This window comes from Vicugna pacos, chromosome 10, assembly GCF_048564905.1.
Source record: "Vicugna pacos chromosome 10, VicPac4, whole genome shotgun sequence".
NCBI lineage: Eukaryota > Metazoa > Chordata > Mammalia > Artiodactyla > Camelidae > Vicugna > Vicugna pacos.
This window is the reverse complement of record NC_132996.1, coordinates 58,114,440-58,135,716: the sequence shown is the minus strand read 5'-3', so window position 1 is coordinate 58,135,716 and position 21,277 is coordinate 58,114,440. Positions and strand designations below refer to the sequence as shown.

Below are 21,277 nucleotides of genomic sequence, written 5' to 3'. Positions count from 1 at the left end.
ACACTGTTGTAAAAGGCCAAGAAAAAAAAAGATATCATCACTGATAAAAAATGGGGCTTCACCTAGTTGGAAGGGATCTGGGTCCAATGATCCCAACAGGACTAATTTTATCCTTAAGCCATTTCTTATGTTGGTGCAGTTGACCAGATATGAATATATCCTGGGAGACTCTTTCTGTTGCTTTATAGTTCTCTGTATTTAGACTCTGTTTGCACTAAAAATACACTCCATTACCTTCTTTTATTGTCACTGGCAATTAACGAGAAGAATGGATGAGGACTTACGTTTGCTTTGCAATCCTGACAGCCATGTCTCCATGTTTGGCTTTCTAGCTCTGTGAAGCCTGGTAGATCTATATGACAACTCTGAGCAATAGAATGTTTTACCAAAACATAAAATAGGAATATCTTCTTTCATTTAAAAAATAAACTTGAATTTTGTTTTCTCCCTCTTCTCAATTCATCCTGTTTGTTTTCTAAATTTAAGCTGATTTAAAGCTACGTTTTTAACCGAATTAATACCCGCTTTCTCTGGGTCTGGGTGGTCTCCACTTGCCTCCTCATCTTTCCTCGGGTAGAGAGTCAGGTCAACTAAACCTTACGGGACGGTTTTAGTTAGCAAACAATCTCCTTGTTGAGAGCGCTTCCAGAGACCTGGCTTCCCAGCTCCAGGGAAGAAAACCACGGTGCCGAGTAACACCCAAGGAGAAGCAAGAAGGCATTGCAGAAAGAGCACAGACCCCGGTGTTATCCAAACCCACATCACCAACACAGATGGGTAAATTTCCTACTCCTTCCCACATTCCCCAACATAGCAGCTGCCTTTAGGTTCTTCACAGGGCTGACACTATGTAAAACCATCTCAGTCCTGTATTTGCTTATTTATTATCTGTCTCCTTCCCACTAAACATCAACTCTGCCACAGCAGGGACTCCATCTGTCTTTCTGCCATTGCGTCCCCAGCTCCCTGCTAGCTCCTTCTCAGTTTTTCTTGACTGAGGGCATGTGGAACACGATATATGCTTCTAGTTTTGGACTTAGTATCCCTTGTCATTGTCATGTGTTTAAATCTCTGTCTTCTCTCTCTGTGGGTGCCTTGAGGACAGGGACTATGTCTGATTCCCTTGGCCTCCTCCCTGCCTCACTAAAGAGCTGGCCAGGGGCAGGCGCTGCGCTGGCTGGTGAGCTGCACTGACCTGAGGCAAGTTACATGATTCCTATTGATTGTTAGCTTCCCATTCGTAAAATGGGACTAGGTTAATGTCTGCCTCAAACAGGGTAACAAAGTAGGTGAAAATATGAGGCATGTTGTAGGCAGTCAATAAATGCAAATTTCTTTCTTCCCATTTCACAGTTTTCAGTGTTTTTACAGATGCTACATCATGTGTCCCCACCTGCTGGAGGGGGAGGCTAAGTCTCACAGTAATGAAGCAGCTTTCTATGGGGACATCAGAGCTAAAACCTTGGTTGGTTGACTCTGGGCTCAGCATCCTTCCCTCACTGCCTCTGAGCACAGCAGTCATAAATGCAGTCTGCATAAAACCACAGCCTGGACTGAGAGAGCTGTGACTTCTTGGTTTGAAGTGGCTAAATATCTGGGCAGGGCTTTATAAATTCTTTAGCATCAGAAAGCTCTTCATAAGCCAGATTTGTGAAGAATCATTGCTTGATGCTAAATGTAGAGGAAACTGTAACAGGGAGCAGGACATTTGCATGGTCTTCAAAGTGTCTCCCCACAAGTGGCTCATTAGTGCAAGGGGGAAGAACAGTAATGACAGAGCAGAGAAACTGGGTAACTCGAATGAAGGCTCAAAATCAACATCACCAGTGAGGGGGCAGGTGGATATCATGTGTCTCTGAATGTGATGCCCTGAGACAGATACAATGTCACGTATGTAATTTTGGCCAGGAAAGCATAACCTGAACCTAACCATGAGGAAGCATCAGAGAAATCCCAAATGAGGAATGTTTGATTAAAAGGAGCTGTGGATGTATTCCAGATTAAAGGGAACTAAAGAGACAGGAAAGCTGTATAATACCTGGTCCTAGATTGAATTCTTTACAGGAGGATTAAAAAAATGCTATAGAGGACACCACGGAGTCAAAAATTGGAATACAAAGGGCATATTAGACAAAAATACTACATCAGGGTAGGATATAGCTAGCTCAGTGGTAGAGCACATGCTTAGCATGCATAAGGTCCTGGATTCCATCCCCAGTACTTCCATTAAACAAACAAACATACAAACAAACCAAATTACCACCCCCCAAAAAGTTAAAAAAAAATACTACATCAATGTTAATTCTAAAGTTGGTAACTGAACTGTGGTTATGTAAAAGGATATCCTTATTCTTTGGAAATACACACTAAAGGAGTTAGAGGTAAGGAAACATGATGTATGCAGCTCACTTCCCAATGATAAAACAAATGGAGTAAAATGTTAACAATAAGTGAATCTGGGTAGAGTACTGGGGTGTCTTTTGTACTATTCTTATTCTTACGAGTTCTCTGTAGACTTGAAATTATTTCCAAATCCAAAGTTTTTTAAAAAAACAAGACGGTTTGTGAAAGTTTTACAGAATAAGAGTTCAAGAAGTGTTGTTTTAGGATGCCATCTTAGTCTTAGCTATTTCTTACCTGCTCAGCATTAACAGCAAGTTGGTATGGGGCACACAGAAGGAATCGGGTACTGGGGCCCACTAACCAGCCAGTCAGATCACTTATGATTTTGCCCTTTGAAAGAGTTAAGCATAATTTTGCCTGGGGTAATAATGAGAACAGAGAGTTCTTACCAACAGAGCACACTTTTGATAAGATTTATGAGAATGTACTTCTTATCCTCAACAGACAGAGTCAAAATTCACCTCCAGGACACTTGTATCACTTGTTGCTACTGACTTGCATTTCCAGGAAATGCTTGTATATTGGCAAATCTGAATTCATGGAGGAAATTTTAAATGCCTTTACATAATTATAGGAAAGAAGGGGATTGAAAAGCAAAGACAAAATGATTAATTAGCAATGAATATAAAACAACCTAGAATTTGAGAAACCTACTCTCTTCCTCTCCCCAAAGAGCAATCTGTTGGACCTTCACATGGAGGCAGACCTTAAAAGAGAACTTTCCCTCCAAAGTTAGAAGAAACTGAAACTTGGCATTAGAACATTAGCTGGGAAACCCTTTAAATACTGAGTTTGAAAATTCAAGACCAGAGGTATATGGAAGCAACAGAAGAAGCTTGAAAAGCCTTAAAACAGAGGGCTGTGTATCACAAAGCATGGACATGCATAGCCAGTTTCTGCGATGCCAGGAAATGGCAGGTCTCTAGTGTGCCTGGAATTACATGTGCCATTAGCAACACACAGACAAACACAATAAAAAGCCTGTTCTCAAGAATACACTGGAATGGGGACAGTTCCAGGCCAGAGAGTCCCAGCCAGACATATATAATAAGAAATAAGAGGGCAGAAGGGAAGGCATAACCAAACATACCAGCAGCCGAGATAAGGCTTCCCAGGGCAGGTGAAGTGTGACAGAAACCCTGAAAGATGGACGGGGTCCACAGGCTCAGGTGTGAACGGGGCAGAGAGATGTGGAGTGTGGACATGGAGAGGAGTTGGGGAGAGGGCAGGCTGACAGAGGGGCCAGTCATGGGCATTGCAGAGGGCAGAGCACACACCGGCCACTACAGTGTCCACTCCAGCCGGAATGCAGAGTGGGATGATACAGTGACAAGAGAGGCGGTGGCCTTGTGGGGTCTGAATTCAATGCTAAACACTACGGGCAGCCCCTGGGGGGCTACGAAGCAAAGCAACGTTATCAGACTTGTTTTTAACAAGATCACCCAGGAAACAGTATGTGGGATAGAGTGGAAGGGGAAGCCAGCTGATAAATACTCCTGGACCAAAAAATGTGCAGACTTAACACACCACCAGAGAAAAAAACAATACTTTTTAACTGAGCTTCATTGAGATCCCACCTTTTTGATCCCCTTGATCAGAATCAATATGAGATCGTCTTCTACTTCAGCATTCTCATGTGTTCCCAAAGCAACGGGACAATTGTACTTTCCTCACTAACAGTTCAGCATTTATTTTTTTCACCAAATTCATTCTAAGTTTAAACCTTGAATGAATTCCTGTGAAGGAAGGCAGTCATTAATGAAATTACATAATCTATCATTCATGATTAGGGAAAAATAAAAGTTTATCAAAGTAAACCAAATGCTAATATGTTTTTGTAGTAGCTTCTAGTTGCAGCAAATCAAGAGGCAGAGAGTATGGAGAAAAGATCTTTGAAGGAAACCAGATGCGGAAAAAAGGAAGAGACAGTCTTGTGTGTTGACAGAATTTTAGATACTGCTCGTCTATGCTCACAAGGCCTAAGATTCCCTTTTGTCACTGAAACACTTGCAGCTTCTGGTCACACTGCTTATAGGTCACCTACCAATGGACCTTTAAGATCCTGCTTAGTAGATGCAGGACTCTCAGTAGATGGTTTAAAAAGTATTAAATTAATGGCTTGAATACAACAGATTCATCAGAATGAAAAAATGTCAAAACTGATGCCTTTACCTCCCATGAATGCTTTGCTGATTTCCTTGCTACCAAAATACAACTCGTTCTACCGTGCAGGCTGGAGCGCTTAGCATTAAAATGACTGGTGTCAAAGAAGGGGGAAAGGGGAGAGTAGGATAGCTCCATATATAAAAATCAGGATTCTCGAAAGCCCTGTCCTCCCCAGTGTACCCAGTGTTGATGGGAAGCTGCAAATCAGAATAACACCAAAGGGCTATGACATCTAGAGACTCCCTTGGGGGACACCTCAGGTAAGAATTTAGAGGAGGCACTAAACTGACCCTAGAAGATGAGGAAACATTCACCCTAAAGACAGAAAGGAGGAAATGGCACTAGGCATCCCAGCACCCCTCTGACACGTGGCTGCCTGAGCACAAATGAAGCCAATAAGGTTTCAACGCTGTCCCAAAAGCCTGGAGCAAGTAGCCCAGTGGTTAAAAACAAAGGCTTTGGTGACTTGAATCCTGGTTCGACATTAGCAAGTGGCTTAACCTCTCTGAACCCTGAGGACTTCCATAAGTTTAAAGATGATGATGATTACACCATCTTATGAGGTCATTATGAGACACAATGAAATAACTGGACACATAACAAGTGCTCAGCACTGTGCCTGAAAAGTATCCCCTCAAATATTAGCTATTACTATGATGATTGATCATTGGAGGCTTCAAGTTACAAAAAGGAAAACATCAGGCTCACAGAATTGAAAGCCATGAACACTGGGGGTGTGAAGAGGTAGGGGCAGGTTGTGGGCAGGAGCAGGAAAGGGGTAAGGATTGCAGTTTCCCCAAGACATTGTTAAAAATGTGCCTAAGGATGGAAATACTGTGAACCATTATCTCTTGGTGTTGAACAATAGCTGATTTGAGATAGATACCCATAAAAGCTCCTATATTTGCTTCCTCTCGTATTTTGTATTTTTACAGCTCTGTATCTGTTAGTTAGTTACATAATAAAATCAAAGGTCTCTATAAACACAACATTGTAAATTGATTACACTTCAATTAAAAAAAAAAGAGGGTCTCTATAAAAATTAAGTCAAAATGGATGGAAGGCCTAAACCTAAGAGCTAAAAACTATAAAACTCTTGAAAGACAACATAGGGGGAAAGCCTCATGACATTTGATTTGCAGTGATTTTTTTTGGATATGACACCAAAAGCACAGGCAGCAATAACAAAAAATAGGTAAACTGGACTACATCAAAATGTAAAACTTTTGAGCATCAAAGGACACTATCCATAGAATGAAAAGGTAACCCATGGGATGGGAGAAAATACTTGCAAATCATACATCTAATATATCTAATAAAGAGTTAATATCCAGAATCTCACAATTCAAAAATAAAAGCAAACAACTCAATGAAAAAATGGGCAAAGGACCTGAATAGACATTTCTCCAAAGACAGCCAAATGGCCAATAAACATTTGAACAGATGCTCAACATCACTAATCATTAAGGAAATGCAAGTCAAAATCAAAACCACAATTAGATACCACTTCACACCTATTAGGATGGCAATTATTAAAAACAAACAAACAAACAGAAAAGAAGTATTTATTGGTGAGGATGTACAGAAAATGGAACCCTTATGCACTGCTGGTAGGACTGTAAAATAGGATAGCTACTATGGAAAACAGAAGGTGATTATTCAAAAAAAATTATTATATGATCCAGCAATTTCATTTCTGGGTACATATCCAGAAGAATTGAAAGCAAGTTTTCAAAAAGATAGGTATATACTCATGTTCACAGCACCATTTTTCATAGCAGCCAAGAAGGGGAGGAAACTGAAATGTCCATCGACAGATGAATGGATAAACACAATGCAGTGTATACAAAAAATGGAATTTTATTCAGCCTTAAAAAGGAAATTCTGCCCCATGCTACAACATGGATGAAACTTGAAGACATTATGCTGTGTGATCATGTGATTATGTGATTCCACTCATATAGTCAAATTCAGAGACAGGAATAGAATGGTGGCTGTCAGGGGCTCGGGGAGTGGGAAATGGAAGGTTACTGTTTAATGGATAGAGTTTCATTTTGGGAAATGAAAAAAGTCCTGGAGAGGGAAGGTAGTGATGGTTGCACAACAATGTGAATATACTTAAAGCCACTGAACTGCATACTTAAAAGTGGTTGAAATGGTGCTTTTGGTTATGTCTATTTTACCAGGATTAAAAAAAATCGCTCCCACACCTATATCATCCTGGTGGTTGCAGTCACCCTTGCTCCAGTAAGAGTTAGCTCTTTATTCAGCTCTCTGCCTCTTGTGATAATGAGTGGCTTTGGAACAGTCATGGCACATCTTATATGCCTGGCAGCTAAGAGATATTGACAGTCTAATTCTCTCAAAAATAAAAATTGAGAAATTACAATAATTATGCCTCAACTGTTCATACTGCATTTAGTTCTACTTTACGTGTTACCACTTAAACATTCTAGGGAGTAACTGTTCAAAATCTAGACTTAAGTGCATAAAGGAAAAAGAAACCGTGTCTTTAATGGTGTGCTAACGTCACATTCACTTAGGAATGTGATTTTCTTTCGTTGCCAAGACAGCAACAGTTGCCGTGGAAACCACACAAAAACAGGGATGCTTAACTGAAACAAACTCCACTCACCTGCACAATGATGCCCTTGCTCTTATATTCCTCATGGAGGCTCTGGGAGAAGAAATCTACAAAAGCCTGGGAGGGGGTGGGAGTGAGAACACACATGCACATTACATCAATCTGCCCGATCTGTAGCCATGGCAACAAAAATAATCAACTAACCATTTAACACTATAGCTTCTAATCATTCTTTTTATTTCAAATGCAGAAGAGACCTTAAAAACACACCTCAGAATATCAAGTTGTTTTTATCTGCCACTGAATTAAGTATTCTCTAACTAAACATAATATCCAGATCAAACTTGACTTAACTGGAAAAGGTTCTTCCTATCTTTTCTTTTTTTCAGAAAATTACTTTCCAAGAAGAAATGTCTTATTATATAACAAAGGATGTATTCGTCCTCTCCACTTGCCAGTCAAATGGAAACACAATGTGAATTCTGTTCAGCTATGTTCTTTGGGGATTTTGTTGTCAGTAAAGAGAAAAGCATGCATCCTCTTGGTCCTTTGGGATGGCAAGATCCAAGAAGTCTAGAGATGAACATGATACCCCACCTTCTTCCACCAGAACAACTTTAAATCTATTTGTAAAATATAATGTACCATTTTTTCAAATGTGGACTCCACCTTGGGCTTGAAGTATCAGTGATGACTCTACCAGGGCTCCATTAAGTCATCATCTTGTGTCCACAGAGCAGAACAGGCAAGAAGAAGTTGAAGTCACCAATTGCTTCAAGAAACATGGTGCTCATATTAAACAAGCTTATTGTATGTTTTAGAGATACAGAAAGCAGGTAGATCATAGGATTCGGGGGTGGTGCCAAGCTTTTTCAAAATACAGTACGTTGTCACTTTAAGTTCTTCCAGGGAACAAAAAGCCAAGTGAACAAGAAGGTGGGCGTTTTGCTCTTTTCCTTCCCGTCGTATTGCCAAGTTCTTATCGTGTATTTTATTTTGCTCATTTTCCCCTAAAAGCTTGTTTGATTTCAGCATCTCAATGGTCATTTTTATTTCAGAGATGCATCCTCTGCTTCAACAATGTAGTTGAAAATGCTTTTGACCTGTAGGCAGTATGAAATGCATTCTAAATTATCGTCCTAGCAGTAACGTGACGAGGTGAATGGTGATGTTGTGTAGAATTATGACATCTTACAGAGAGTTCTCGGAAATTCTTGTCTCACTCTAGAAGTGACAATAAATATCTGCGAATTCTGAATAATGTGGCAGAACACTCACCCTCTCACCCGTCTCTCTCGTGCCTACTGTGTGTATTTATGTGCTGACTAGCTTCAATCCTTCTACTCGGCTGGACAGCCTTGGAACTTAATCTGTACGAAGCTGACTCATTCATGAATCAAATCCCCAATCTTAGACTCATAAACATCATGTTCTGATCAACTAAGCTAAGTGGCCTAGACCAGCTCTCTGCTGGAAAGTACAAATACCAATTTTAAAAACCAGTCAACTACTGGGAGAAAAAAGCATTTGTGGATCTGAGATTTTGGTGCTGCCCCATTTGTAAAGCTGATACCAATCAGTGCATCTGCATCTCTGGCTCCTCTGAAACCAGCATTGGCTACTTTCCTTTTCTTCCCAGACCATTTGACAACTGCTAAGGGTAGAACTTCAAGGAAGTTCCATGCACATTTCTCAAACGGAAAATTATTCTGACATAATTTACTAAAAAATTGCTCACCTTGGTTGCAGAGTAGATGGTCAACAGTGGAAATGGGTACAGGCCACTGGCAGAGGAAATGTTGATAATCACCCCTTTAGATCTAAAAAGGAAGATGTACCAAGTACACAGGATGAAGTCAAATATACAACTGTCTGTAAACTACAGATTGAGATATATAATTATTTGAAACAGAATAACCTAGCTGTTTTCCTGACACACATCTCTCCATGCCTTTTGTGGGCATGTGATATGCTTGGTCAGTGAATGAGGCATAACTCAATCAACTAAAAATAGCTCTTGTTTGCAATTAGCTCATTTCTCAGTTTTAGTAATCTGGGGCATGACCAGATTAGATCTTCAGTCTCCTGGAGTTGATGTCTATCATCTGAGGTCTTCTCTGGCCATAGCATCAAGAATTCTCACTCGTAAAAACACTCTCCTACTCCTTGTATGCTTTTATTTGACATATCATCACATACTATCGTCCTGGAGCATTTAATCACTCTATGAGTATAAACATTTTTCTCCTTCAAAAAAAAAAAAAAAAACCCAAAACCCATAAGCTTCTAGACATTATAGCCCTTGTCCTATACACTTTTCTCCAAAACACTCTGCAAAGTCCTGAACCTATTAACAGGTACTCAATAAAAGCCTCTGGCAATGAATGAATGGTTATGTCTGGCCCCTCCTGCTTTCCCTGGTTTGTAGATATTCAGGTGCTAAATAATGAGTAGACTCTAAAATCATGGAACTCTAGGGGGAGGGTATAGCTTAAGTGGTAGAGCACATGCTTAGCATGCACGAGGTCTTGGGTTCAATCCCCAGTACCTCCTCTAAATAAGTAAATAAATAAATAAACCCAATTACCTCCCCCAACAAGCAAATTTTAAAAATATATTAAAAATAAATAAAATAAAATCATGGCACTCTATAGTTTAGCAAACCATATTCTTTTTTTTCCCCAAACCATATTCTTTTGCCAAGAGGCAAAGCTCAATTTCTACTGTGCCTTTTAGAGATTAATGAAAGTTAAAGTCAGAAAGTTATTGGGAATTACTAACTCTACAAATCAATAAAAATTAGTTTGAGAAAAGCAATGCTGTAAACATACTAGTTGCTAGCAGGCATGTGTGGCTTGGGTGAAGCGTGGAATTAACGGTTTTAGGAATTTTGGCCACTGCAACCTGATCCCACCTACTGCCCGTCCTCAGATCCGGTTCCTTTTTTTCTACTTTCTCATTATTCGTCTGAATTCACTTCCCCCAAGGCCTTTTTTTTTTTTAACAATTAAAAAAAGAACTAGATAGACCCCCCTTTTATGCAAAGTAATAAAAGATATAATTAGATTGCATCTAAGTTAGTTTAGACGTAAATCTGAAAAGAAATAATCCCCAAAGGTCACCCAGTCCATCTGCCAGCCTCTAGGCGAGATGCCTCTTCAACCATCAAATGGAAGTCTGGACGCGCAGCTTAATGAATCACTGAAAACAAGTTGTCTTTCTGTTTTTGTTTTTGAAACTGAAGTCCTTATTGGCAATATACACTTTCCTAAGCAGTGAAATCCATTAACATGTCAAGTGTAGAAATCAAATCTCAAATTTTAAATTGTTATATTATGGTTTCAAAGAACAATGGAAATATTTAGTCAATGTATTAATTACATTATGTATTAATTGTATTGATTGTATCATGCCTGTATTTTCTTACTTTTGTCTTTCACAAAGACAGAAAAGGCTTTTCTTTTTAAATTTTAAGAGAGTAAGAGTGTCTATTAAGAGTTAAACCCAATTACTCGAAGACAAAAACTGGTGAATGAGCAATGAGTATCTAGTAATTTCATTTTATCTATATTTGTGAGAAATCCCTTTGATCAAACCGAATTAAAAGACATTTCAGTTACTGCAAATTTTCATTATAGTATTAACTTATGATGTTTAAAATATCTTTACCTTCTTAGGGTGTTAAAAATATTCTGAAAGTAGATTGTGGGGATGGTTACACAACTCTGTGAATATACTAGAAACCACCAAATTGTAGACTTTAATTGAGTAGATTTTATAATATGTGAAACATATCTCAATAAATCTATCAAAGAGGAGAGAGGGAGAGCAAAACATTTTTAGGATATATGGGAATGTCACCTTTCAGCTCAGAGCAGATCCCAATCAAGTAGAAGCTGAGAGCTACATCTTCTGCAACACAATATGCTTTCTGAGAAGTAACCCCAAATCCTGACCAGTTGCACCCCATCCCGAGCCCCAAACATCCTGGTAGGTTTAGGTAGTGTTTTACTTTAACCTTTTCTTATACAACCAGGAATTTCTATGTCCTCACTCGTGCACAGCAGTTGAGGAAAAGCCAATCTCAAGATGACGTTTTTCACGGTAGCGACTATCACCACTGGTTTGATCAGCTGGGTCATGTGCGCTGATATACTCTTAATTGGCCGGGGCACTTGTGTGTGTCCTTGAACAAAAACCTTACATTTTTTATTTCATTCCTCACAAATGAAATACTATCTAAAAGTCTTCCAAAAATGAACTTTAACATTACCAAATGCATTTTAAAAATTAAATCTTGACCTTACCAACATAGATGCTTAAAACTTCCCTCACCAAAGCAATGATTTCAATGCAGGAAAACTCAAAGATAATAAAAACCTCATTCCTGTTTTCAAAATGGATGCAGACCAATAATCAAATATGTCACAATTATGCAAGCATGTGCCTTGAACTGTTTACTCCTTGAGGCAACTGAGATTTTTTGTTTCTCAAATATTCTCCCCTAATTTAAAATCTCTAGGGGGGTAGAGTTAAGAGTTAGTGAAAAGTCAGAATTTGAAGGTACTTTATGCAAAACACAATATTTGCACTATAAAATGCACAAAAACAAATCCAACACCAACAAAGTATAAAGCGAGAATGCACTGTACCTAAGTTAACACAAAAAGGACAGTATTTAAAATTGTAGCAAAATGACAGGAGAGAAAACACCCCTTCCACAAAAACGCTGTGAAACGAAGAAGCACGCGTATTTGTTTGCCTGGCAAAGCCCTTCCTCCCACACCCACACACAACAGCATGCAAGTCTCTCTCCCCAAGGATGATGATATTCAGTTCAGTTTTGTCTGAATCACAAATAACACACTTGCATGGCTGTCTTAATCCTGGTACTGTATACAGTGCCCTTTATGGAGGGAGAGGGAGGAACACTTGGGACTGCAAGGCACAAAGGACTCGGTCTTTAAAACCTACTTTGTCGAGCTCTAATCCTCCGTCTGAGCAGAATTAGTGACGTCAAACCAGTTTCCATGGCACAGCCAGACTCCTGACAACTCTGTTATATCAGGCAGAAGGACAAAATGGGCTGCACTTGGTTGTGCATAGAAACAAACATAAAACCAAACCCTGATTAATCTCTCATTTTCCGGGGACTTGGGGAACAATTCTAAGATTGGAAGGTACATTAAGAATATCTGCTGAAGCTCCATAATGAAGACTTGTGTTGCTCATACTTCAGCACATTTCTAGTTTGTTCTGACAAATATCCAAATAAACAAGTCGACTAATGTTTTCTGTGATATGACATTCTTCATTCATCATGCTGCTTAATTGCTAAAAGCCACACGATGGTGTCTCAGCGGTGCGAGTTATTGAGGAGCTACTAGAATTAAAACGCTGCAAAAACAAAGCAGAAAACACCGCTACTGCTAAGGAAGAACCTTTTCATAGAAAAATAGTCTCTTCAATTACTAGCTACCCTACAAGTCAAACATTAAACACATCCAACCCTATAAAATTTAGTACTTTGCATTCACAGCTTCCTATAGCCATGCTTTCTAGAATTTCCTCAGTCCTGAAAAATTCCCAGTGAGAAAATTCTCCTTAATTATCACTTGGATAAAAAATTACTGAGCCTTTATTCTTCCATACATGCCCACTACTCTCTCAGACTGCTGTAGTACCCCAGTGCATAGCTCTTATAAAAATACTACTGTCATAGAGGAAGTGACAGATCTCACGTGACATAAGTCACTGATTTCTGCCTTCCTCAGGAAACTCATCGCTGCTCCACGCTGCAGGTGAGGAGAGGGAGCCAGGGAGGCGTAAACTCTGCTGTGAAGTGTGGGAACACAGGGTTGGTCCTAATGTGGGCTGCTAACTGGATACAGAGTGTGATGGCAAATGAGGGAGACTGTGCAGAATAGACTACATCACAATTCTTCATATTTTCATTTCTTATCCAGGAGTATATATGTAAGTGTGCTCTTGGAGGGTCATTTTTTTTTTAAGCTTAAACATAGCACTGAAATTGGTACAGATATTTCTCTAACAGATTCTCAAGAAGATTGAGAAACATCAAAACAGAGTTCTATGTCAGGAAAGAACCCTGGAACATGGGGGTCAGGTATATAATTAGAACCAGCAATCCAAATACATTATACAAATATTGCTTTGTTGAAGAAAGTTTGCAAACATTTCCCACATGAAAGAGAAGTGCCTGCCCTAAAACACCAAAACATGTCATAATTCCACCTTAAGCAATACAGTATGAAAGAGGCTATTTTTAGCTTCTCCATGGTTGTTATGGCAACCACCTCCTGTCTCCAGCTGTACACAATGTTTATAATTCCAGGGAAGAGGAAAGAGCAAGTTTCCTCTATAATGTAATTATGCACTTTCTACTTCCATGGTAATAATACCTTAGTTTGATTACAGAGACTTGTTTAGTGATAGTCAGTTGGCCGTAGGCTATAGTTCTAGAAGGTTTGGAAAAATGCATACATCAGAGGTAGAATCAGTGAAAGGGGAAAAACAACAACAACAAAGGATCTTTCTAAAGAGCTCCACTGTTCCTCAATGGAGGTGCGAAACCTATGGTGAGGCACCATAGGAAATGTGCCACTTGGGGCAGTGTAAAGGACAGGCTTTAATAAAATCACTTATAAGGTGTATGTAAGAATGCTTTCAGGTGATCCATGAACTTGGAGTATTTCTTTCCTCTTGGGCCCACAGCTCACATTTCTGGCCTCCCTTGCAATTAGCTGTAGTCTGTGACTGAGTTCTGAACAATGGAAAGTGGGCAGAAGTGAGGTGCACCGTTTTCAGGCCTGGCCCATGAAACCTCCAGTAAAATCATCCTTACTTTCTCTTCCCTTATCTGCCAGCTGGATGCAGATGATTCTGCAGAGAACTACAAGGCTGAGGGAGGAGTGCCCCCTACACCCCCACCCCTAGATGGAAGGAGCATGAGATCCCTGGATGACTGGGTGGAGCAGAGCCCCGACCACTTATCCACATTGGACTGTGATGTGAAGGAAAAAATCAACCTGTATAGTGGTTTCTGTATATTTGTTTTTGGAGCAGGAAGGTAATTGTTTCTTTATGTATTTTTTAATTAATCTTTTATTTTAATTTTTAGTGGAGGTACTGGGGATTGAACCCAAGACCTCATGCATCCTAAGCATGTACTCTATCACTAAGCTATACCCTCTTACTTCAACCTTTACAGTGTTAAGCCACTGAGATTCTGGAGTGGTCTGTTATAGTAGCTAGCCTATGCTGACTAATACAACTAGTGTAGTAACTCCTTTAATTCAAGCAGACGTAGCTGTTCCTTCTCCTATCCAAAAGTACCGATTCATAAAATCCACTTACATTTCTTACTAATTCTTAGCAGGTGCCACAATCACCTGATGATATCAGTTTCAATCTCTAGCCTATATGCGCTTTCTACCAGATCATTTCTCAACCTCGGTGTAAAATCAATTTGGTTTCTTGAAGGAAAGGATCCAGCTTACCTTCTGTATGATAAACTTTATTCAATGAATGCCTGTTGAATGCGTGGATCCTTCCCTCTGTCTACACCTAATGCTCCAGCTACAACTGTGATCAAGGCTGCTAGGTCTATAGACACAGGTATGAGGACCTTGTGTTTGTATCATTTACTAACTAATTACGTAGCTTCACGACACTCAGTTTCTTTGGGTCTCACTTCTTATGTCAAATGAGGGGGGTTGGTTTCAACTAATTTGAAGTTCTATGACTCTTCAAATCTAATATTTCATGGTCTACAAAATGATTTCAAACCCAGTATCTCTTTTGATATGGTTTTCACCAGCTTAAAAATTCCTTATACAGTACCTCTGTGGAATATAAGTATTTCTTTTTTAATGGATGAAACTTACTATCCTGAGTTCATACTGTATCACTTGCAGTTATCAAAAGTAGAACTAAGTTGATGGCCCAAATTTCATCCTTCTCAAGTTCTACTCTGTCTGCACTAATTCTCTGTAATCTTCTAGGCTTCAGGTCTGGTTTGACCACTGTCACTTCCATATCTGACCATCAGAAGCACAAGTCCCCTGTCAACCATCAATATGTAGTTGGAAGGTTTTAAAGGGAAATTTTACTGAAACAAAGCGATTAAAATATACAAAACCACATATAAAATGCAATTACAAACAAAGAGCCTTGCTGAGCAGCAGCTGCCCCCTAAAACGAATTCCTAACCTCAGTTTCCTCATTTGTACAATGGTGGAGGGCTATCAAAGTTAAATGAGAGAGCACATATCAAGTTCCCATTCTAACACTTGGCACACAACATGTACTCAATAAACATGAGCTGTATTCCCTGCCCGAAGCTGGTCACAGAAGTCTCTTCACAGAAGTAGGGTCCTTGTGTCTTCCCTTTGCAAAGCTGTGATTCCTTCGGATCTCTTCTAAACTCAAAGCTATTTTGCAGAGGAAGGATGACTGTGAAGCCCTAAATTTAGCAAATGGCTGAGCAAGCCAGCCCTACTCATTACAACAGGTTTTCTTTGAAGATCTAGTCGTCACCCAGGCTTCTCCAAGGGAGAAACAGAGCTTAATTACCAGTTTACACTTCATGCTGTTTCAAGTATAAGAACTTAACACAGTTCTCAATAAAAATGAAGATACCGAATGTATCCTAGTAGAACCCAATTCAAACTGGAACACAGATGGGGCTAGGGGACACAGCCTTTTCCTCCAAGGGAGGGGGGTTGACATCTTATAATCACTCAATAACACACCTAAGTTCCTTACACATCCATTCTCCCAGTAAGAAAACAAAACCAGAGGGCGGGGTCTTGCTTCATGAAGCTCCACTGATTTGGGCTCTGAGAGCCTACGGCTTTAAGAAGGCATTCCCGGGAATATCCCAGGAACTCTATCCGCCCCCTCAGAATAGCAGGCAATTGAGTTAGTGATGGTGACTCAGGCAGCCTTTTTAATCCTGATCTAAAGGAACCACCACAACCCTGGAGAGGGAAATAAAAAGGGAATCGAGTGGAAAAGGCCTCCACCACCGGATGACTCATGCTCCACCGTGTGACTCGCCTGGCACATCACGCTGTCGCTAAGACATGGAGGACAGGTTCATTAGTCACTTTAATGAATTTTTCAAAGAAAGGATTCTCCCTATAAATAATCACGAGCTCTGTCACTCTAGTGTCTGTGTGTGAGCTTATGACTCACCTTTCTACCATGCCGGGCAGTACCAACCGTGTCATCTGCAAAAGAGAAAAACAAAACATCCGTGATGACTGAGGATGCAGGCAACAGAGGGAGTGGAGAGAACTCACCCACACAAACAAGGAGGAATCACGAAACCGCTCACCACTTCTACAGAGAGCAGTTTATTTTGTATACTGTGTATCATTTGGCTGTGTCAAGAGCGCATAATAAGGAATCAGATGAAATTACTGGAGATAACACTGCAAATACTTTCAGTGAACTTGGCTAAAATTAGTCTTGCCTGAAATGTAATACTGGCATAGAGATCTTCAAATAATTAAGGATTTATGGTGACATCTACATTTTGGAAAATGTAGTCTCAGAAATAAACATACGTTATCACAAGAAATATCCTGCCTACCAAACGTACTTAAGCTTTCTAATCTCAAGAGCTCAAATAATCTTTTCTCATCAAAAAAGCCTTTAGACACACATTACTATATATAAAACAGATAAACAACAAGGACCTACTATATAGCACAGGAAACTATATTCAATTTCTTATAACAACATATAATGGAAAAGACTCTGAAAAGAAAAAATATGTATGTATGTATATGTATAACTGAATTACTTTGCTGTACACCTGAAACTAACATTGTAAATCAACTATACTTCAATAAAAAATTTTTTTAAAGTCTTTAGAAGGAGGCCATAAAGTGACATGTTCAAATATTAAGTGTATCTTCACATTTATTTCTCTTCTTGCTCAAACTAGTTGCGAGTAAAATTCATCCTTAAAGAAAGCTGTTATCTGTGATCTCAAGTAACCAACAATGAAAAAAATGACACATGCATTTTTAAAGGATTTCCTAACTGTTGACTAAATATATATAGTATGATGACAGAAACTACTTCTAAACTCTGTTTTAAGATACTATTAACTAAGAAAAGTCAATACTTCCACTGGCTTAGTCAAGGCTACGTCAGAGTTAAGTGCTGAGGTTGGAACATGAACTCTGGACTACATATCATCAGTTTTCTAAGAAACAAATGTTATTTTGTTACAGAAAAGTGTGCATGCTTGCCAAGTATAGGCATTTTAAGCTTTCTATCTTGAACAATAGTGTCTTAAAATAGCATTCTGATGAGGAGAGAATTTTTTCCTAGAAATCTTTTGAAGGAAGAAAATGCATCCAGACTTTAGTAATGTGGAATCTGCTCTATGGGAGTCCCAACCCAGATACCAACTTTGGAGCCACTGCATACACTTTTCCAGGAGAAACACAAATCCAAACTGACACTGCGTCATAAAAGATAGACTAACACACTGCCAACTTCGAAGCAGACAAAGTAGTGTCTTCAATGCCCAGGGGAATCATGTCAACAGAAGTATCTAGATTTGGCCAAATCTTCTGGCCCAGATGAAAAAGGAGAGACCCTAAGAAAGAGTTTGGCCTGCAGCATTCCACATCTCCCTCCTTCTTATGTATAAGGCCATGCTTTCCATGTTAAACTTATCTTCATAGAATGATGGGGCAGAGAATGCCAACTGTCCCCCAACATTCATTCTTTCCTTAACAATTGAATTTTCAGTTGGCTATATGTTCTCCTTCCCATCCTCACTGCCCTCCATAAAAACTACCTTCTGCCTTCTGTGTCACAGTGCAAATGGCCCTATGCCTGTGCACTGCCTAATAAGATGTGAACACAAGTAATACATGCAACTTCATGGTCATGCCTTAAGGGAGAAAAAAATACACGTCCTTCTCTTTGCCTAGTCCTCCTCTTGATGGCCAGAAAGTAGATGTGATGGAAGGATATAAAACAGCCACCTTAGACCCCAAGGTGAAAGCCACATGCTAATGGTGGCAGCACAATGAGGGAATAAGGGGCAGGATTCCTAATGATTGTGGAGCTGTGATGCCAAACCTTGATTACCTATCTAGCTTTGACTCTGATGGAGAAAGAAACTTCTCTTTTGTGCAAGCCATTACTAAATCTCTTATTACAGCAGCCAAACCAATATTCTAAGTGACATAACTGACCATTTGGGTTGCTGAAGACCAACCAAGGTGAACATTTGAAGACTTAAAAGAGAAATAATCACCAAAGCAAACTCGATCAGAAATTAGCAGACAGCCCCCGACACCTTCAATATTTCAGTTTGTTAAAACACGATTCTATTTCTCTGCTTGCCTAGGTCTGCTTCACTCAAGTCAGACTGTGCCTGCTCGGTCTCTACCCAAACTGTAAGGTCTCTACCCAAAGAAAAAGCTGGTTTCAAAGTTTATCCTTTCAATTCTGTCACCCCTTCTCTTCTCAGATTAAATAATAACTCTTCAAATTTGTTAACAATGTTTTCTAAGATTCATCTTTTTATAGGAGTATAGTAATTGCTCAACACGTAGCTACTGAACGTTTAAGGCGACGTGGTTTGTACTCAGGCCAAAGTGCTCATCCCAGCCCTTCTACTTACTAGCAGTGTGACCTCGAGTTCATTCCTTATCTTCTTCTGCTGGGTCCCTGTGCATTAAATGAAGAAGTCATCTACACTGCAGCTTACTCTAGTCTGAATCTCCAGGAAGGTAATGTATACAGTGGACCAGCACAGATGCATCACAGAGTAAGCCCCCGGGAGGGAGGAAATTAGTGTCCCCTATTGCCAACATGCACTATTCCTTCACGATGGAGCATCACTAAGTATCCAGGCCTCCCTTAAGCATGTTGTACCCTACAGAGTATAGACACTGTAAAAGACAGTGACACATTTTGAGGTCATCCAGTTCAACTCACCATACATAAGTTTCTGGACCATTCCAGCCATATTTTCAAGTACCTCAGTTGGGAGCTTTTTAGGGTAAAAAAAAGTTGTTCTAAAATTAAATTGTAGTGACCATTGCACAGTTCTGTAAATTTACTAAAAACCATTCAATTGTACAGTTAAAATGGCTGAATTTAGGTATGCAAATTACTCCATAATAAAGCTATTTTTTTAAAGAAAACCTCAATAATCATATGGATAAAAAATAAAGAACTGGAACCACAAAATACATTTGATGTTACTTTAACAAATACAGAAAATAAAAGAGCTCTTAAAATGCTCCATGCATATCAACTCATGGCCTGGAGCAACATGAAGTAATAAAGAGGCATGCTTTCATTCAGTAGAGGGCATGTTATGTACTTGAACCAGAGTTGGGTGATGGGAGCTCACAATCTAGCAGGAGAACAGATCTTCATATAAATACATGATTACAAGACAGTGCTGTAAGTGGTACAACAGAGGGAGAGACAGAGGGCACCAATGCTTAGGAGAAGAACTAGTTATGTTTGGGGAATCAGGTAGAGTTCACAGATTACATTTCAGTTAAGTCTGGAAAGAGTAAGTAAGAGTTCACTAGGCAGAAAAAAGTTCTAATCACAAGAACCACAGAAATGCAAACAGCTGAAAGAAATTACAATATATGCCATAGAACTCATGCATTTTAAAAAACTTTTTGTTGAATGAGTAAAGCATACAAAGTAGTAAAAATATGTGCATCCTATTATATCTGTTAGACAATTTGCACATGGACAGCTTCTCATGCCAGTACAAACAGATGTACATCAGGCAGAGTAACAGTTGTGTATTTTATTTGTAAGGATAGATTATATGCATTCTTAGCAGTATCTGAAAATATTTTTTATTTAGTACATTTCATCAGGGGACCAAAATGATTTAGCTAACATATTATAAAGTGGTCCCCAAGCATTTTGTGACGAGAAGCAATTATGCAGGTCCCCAAAGTCCTGAGGACCACCAGAAACAGGATGAGGAATGAGAAGACTGATGAAGAAATGTTCTCACCCAGGGCTAGGACTGGTGTGTGTGTGTGTGTGGGGGGGTGCGCCTGCACATGCACATAAGGAAGTCTCATTTGAAATGAGACTTGTTAACTGCAAAGCAGCTAAGTGGAGTTCACAGGGTAGCCACTGACTGTTTAGTTTTTCTACAGGGAACTAAAGAAGAGGAGAAGGTATGGGATTTGCAGGCAGTGATCGATCTGGAGAACTACCAGGGAAGTTTACAAGATCTGCTGATATTTTCCTTTATTCTGACCAGGGATCTCAGTACCAATATGAATATTTAGTAAGTGGTCATGCAAATTTTAAAGTTCAATTCAGGTTTTTTCCCCCAAGATATAAATTTACACATTTAAATACAGTTCAATATGAAATATCACTTTATGCTAGGATATTAAGGAAATACAAATGCACATATTGGGAGCTTTTTTCTCCCTTACACTGTATATGTCATATATTAAATGTCTCTTTTCTGAATGGTAAAAATTATCCAGAAAATGATCAGAGACAAAATAAAACCCCATAAGATATACTCTTACTTATAAAACTCTATCAACAACATGCTAAGCATTAAATTGGTCCTGCTGGTCTTCAGTGTATGAACATGTCCAAAATACATCATTTTTTTCTCCCAGTTTTATTGAGATATAATTGACATGTAACTTTTTATTAGTTTACAGTAGATAACAGTGCTTTGGTAGATGTATATACTGTGAAAAGATTACCGCAGTAAGTTTGGTTAACATAAAAAATACGCAATGCTTCACAGATTTGCATGTCAACCTTGCACAGGGTCATGCTACTCATCTCTGCGTCGTTCCAGTTCTAGTATGTGCTGCTGAAGCAAGCACTAAAATACATTCTTTTTATATGTGAATTAAAACTCAATTAGTTTTAATTACTTAACACAAAGAAGCAGTGTTTTCAATGCCTGGCTATTAAAGGCCAGAAATCCTTGTTGGAATGCTCAATGACCAAATGATTCATCAGCAAAGACAGAACTCCACTTATGAAAAAGTTAAATTCTTCTGCATTGTTCACTGGCTTCTCCTTTCAAATTCTGACTCCAAATTATTTCTC

General features: G+C 39.2%; 1 protein-coding gene and 1 non-coding gene across 2 annotated transcripts in view; both read right to left on the bottom strand.

Annotated features, from left to right (window-relative positions):
• HSD17B12 (hydroxysteroid 17-beta dehydrogenase 12) overlaps positions 1–21,277 on the bottom strand; it is a 139,583-nt gene that overhangs the window by 6,856 nt on the left and 111,450 nt on the right. The window contains exons 7-9 of the mRNA XM_072969830.1: positions 16,373–16,407; positions 8,892–8,973; positions 7,205–7,270 (exon numbers count right to left, since the gene is read on the bottom strand). Of these exons, the coding sequence (XP_072825931.1) occupies positions 7,205–7,270; positions 8,892–8,973; positions 16,373–16,407 (183 nt within the window). The remainder of the gene's footprint in view (positions 1–7,204; positions 7,271–8,891; positions 8,974–16,372; positions 16,408–21,277) is intronic.
• On the bottom strand, positions 20,945–21,046 carry LOC116285521 (U6 spliceosomal RNA). The gene has a single exon (XR_004195235.1). It is a non-coding gene; the product is annotated as a U6 spliceosomal RNA (small nuclear RNA).